At 39.2% G+C, this 3,124-nt stretch overlaps 1 protein-coding gene across 1 annotated transcript; it reads right to left on the bottom strand.

Annotated features, from left to right (window-relative positions):
- Positions 1-390: 390 nt before the first annotated feature.
- On the bottom strand, positions 391-2,938 carry LOC117441920 (zona pellucida sperm-binding protein 3-like; the record flags this gene model as incomplete). The annotated part of the gene is made up of 8 exons (XM_034077933.2): positions 391-478; positions 546-612; positions 686-777; positions 976-1,061; positions 1,165-1,270; positions 1,347-1,527; positions 1,617-1,739; positions 2,883-2,938. Coding segments are annotated over 7 exons (709 nt in total), but the record flags the coding sequence as incomplete, so codon positions are not given.
- Positions 2,939-3,124: the final 186 nt, after the last annotated feature.

Genomic DNA, 3,124 nt, shown 5'->3' with positions numbered 1-3,124 from the left:
GCCAATTGAGTATAGTGCTGAAAAGCTTTGAATCCATTCTCTTCATTGTTCAGCCATAATATTCTTTGGAAAATTACTGAGTTTAACCTTGACCTGCTTGAATAATTCAGAATACTTACATGATAGGCATTAACTGTTAAGAGTTCTTGATTGGAAATTTGAACAAAAAAGTGTAATGTAATCATATTGCTTTCAAATATTTTGTTTGATCAATATTTCTGGGAAATTGACACAGGAAAAAAGTTCATGACATTGAATAGACCTGGACATTTTCCCAGAAAGAAGACAAGGTCATCAAGATCGAGTAATAAAGCTTAGTTTAAACCATTTCACACAAAAGAAAAGTTAAACTGAATAATTTGAGAACTTCAATTAATTCATTTTTTTTTTTATTGGCCACATACAATCTGAAATGCAAAGAGAACCAAGAATAAAAACTAAATTCAGATCGAAGCCAGTCAGCGAAATGGATCTATTCCTGTTGGGAGAACAAAGTTTAATATAGCCGTTCAGAATAAATGTATATTGCAATACGAAACCCTTACCTTCAGGAATACACATCTGTGATGGTAAATGGCCCAATGACTGCTTTTTGTACCATTCCATGTTTCTCTGCAACAATAGATATTTTAGTACAGTACAAGTCAACCAAACAAGTGTAATACAGCAGAAGTTGTGTACATACCTGACGCAACACTCCTCTGCCTCCTTGACTTGCATTTCGATGCACAGCAGTCACAAAGATTGCTCTGGGCCAAGTTGTCCAGCAACTCCCAACTGAGTTCATGAAGATTGGATGAAAAGATCATTAAAATGCATCTCAACTCGTCCAACTAAAGATTCAACAAAGTTTGAATAGTTATGAATGGGATCCATCTCTATCTTCAGTAGACTGGGCTTGAGCTGACTAAGTCATCTCATGTAAAATAATGAACCTACAATTCAAATTCTGATACATTAAAGTCATATTTGTACCCATGCCCTTCGACAAAGTGGCAGGCTTTCTTAGTGCTGTCAAGACCATTGGGATCCCAAGCCAAAAGTTTGCAGTGGATAAAGACCTGTTGAGTAGAGGGGAAATATAGGCGTCATGGCATCAATTAATCTCAGTTTCCACAATAAAACCGTGACTCTGAAAAAATATATATGTAAAGGCCAATTTACCTCTTCTCCCATAGCAAACGTAAAGGTCTGAAGTGATAGGCGGATCTCCGATGACTTTTGCCTAGGTTCGAATTTTGATCGTGACGACACACTTTCCAGAAGACATCTGTTGGGTCGAAGAAAATGTATTAGCATTACGACCAAAATATATTTTTGAAATGAATGCTCATTGCCATGAGTACCCTTTATTGGAGATTATAGGGTACATGGTGCTTTCAGGGTACAGCTCTTGTGTGGTAGCAGCTACACATTCCTCAAGAAGCAGCAGCAAGGGCTGATGGGTCTCCTGCACCACACTAGCCATGATGGGGATGATGGAGCCCAGAGGAAAGCGTGTAGATTCAGCAGGGCCTGAGAAGTCGTCTAGGGCAGTAAACAGGAGAAGAGTCATTAAGTTACAAAAGGCAGGGAGAGCTGCCGTTCGTAGAGAGTTTCTCATGTTGTTTACCCACCATTCATGAGGCCAATGTTAAACTGCAGATCTCCTAGACTGTAGGTTTTAAACACCGGGTCATAGATCGTAGCATACCAGTCTTTGGGCCTGCAAAAAATAAAGCAGAAGGGTACAGAAAATGCTGCAAAGTGAAACTATTGAACTTATTAGTGCAAGCTTGTTTACTCCTACGAACTAATTCTTTATTCTTATTCCGCCTGGTTATTGTGTCCGTCTTCTTCAACCACATCGCAGATACTCCGTTCAAATCGTTCAGGAATCGATTGCTATTACTTTTCTCATTCATAATTCCCGAGATACATCCCATAATTCATCACATTTTTAACATGGAAGAGAACCTCTTCAGACTTGAAAAATCTTCATGCGACTTCAACTGCTAATTGTTCCTTCATATTTTCCCTCAGAAACCTCATTCCAACTTTAAAATATTACACATCTGTCTGACATTATTCATGTTCAACAACTTTTAAATCAGATTCAGACTTTTAGAAATATTAAACATTGCTCAGAACTTGGTAAAGAGGCCTTCTTCAGATTTTAACATTAGTGTGTATTGCACAGCTCGTTAAGGCTAGAGTGCGTGATTTCACAGCTAGAGTGGAGGACAGCTTGAAATTCGCTTTCATATATATATTTTTTTTTTTTAGACCTGCCAAACGCTACACTCCTGAGACATCATTTTTCATGAGAAAACATCTCGTAGCTCCATTAAAGCCCATTGTACATTCAGGCTCATCATTCCTCACACCTTTAGTTAGCCAAAAAGGGCACATTATTGACCGGAAAGTACACAAAAAGCACACTTCAGATGCTTCACACGTTGATATGTCACCGATATCTGTTACGGTTATTCAACAAAACGTTCACATGCAAGAGATTTCTCTCTCATTCAGAACAATGGAAAGGCTCTCCTCACTGATTACTGCACATCACCATGGAAACCTTTGATCTCTGGGCTCAAGCACAGGTGTTTCATAACGTCGTTAGCGCAAACACCTGTGTGATGGAACATGATGATGTCATAACTCCAACTGACATGCTCAGAACGCCACCAAACATCACATGATGGTAAACACTGAGACCCTAAAAAGCTCTACATCAAATCTGATGTTACGTAATGTGGTGTTACTATGGCAACACATCCCTCACCATAAAACACGATGTCGCTGTAACTCCAATGGAGACGGTCTCATCGTCCCCCAATATTCACTTGTATATCACCGGTCCATGCCTCAACAGCTCTATGCCAAATCTGAGGTCTCACCATATGCCGTTTCCATGGAAACGTATCCCTCGCCATAAAACACGATGTTGTCGTAACTGATATGAAAATGGTCAAAACACCAGACTTCATATGACAGTTAATGGTCCAGCCCTCAACATGTCTATGTGCCATTAGTGAATTTTGCTCAAAAGCTGTTGCCATGGCAACGCATCCCTTGCAATAAAACACAATATTGCTATAACTCCTATGAAATTGGTCAAAAAGTGCTCAAACTTCACATT

Source organism: Pseudochaenichthys georgianus, unplaced genomic scaffold, assembly GCF_902827115.2.
Source record: "Pseudochaenichthys georgianus unplaced genomic scaffold, fPseGeo1.2 scaffold_2153_arrow_ctg1, whole genome shotgun sequence".
Taxonomy (NCBI): Eukaryota; Metazoa; Chordata; class Actinopteri; order Perciformes; family Channichthyidae; genus Pseudochaenichthys; species Pseudochaenichthys georgianus.
Note: the sequence above shows the minus strand (reverse complement) of the source record. Positions and strands in the feature narration are given on the sequence as shown.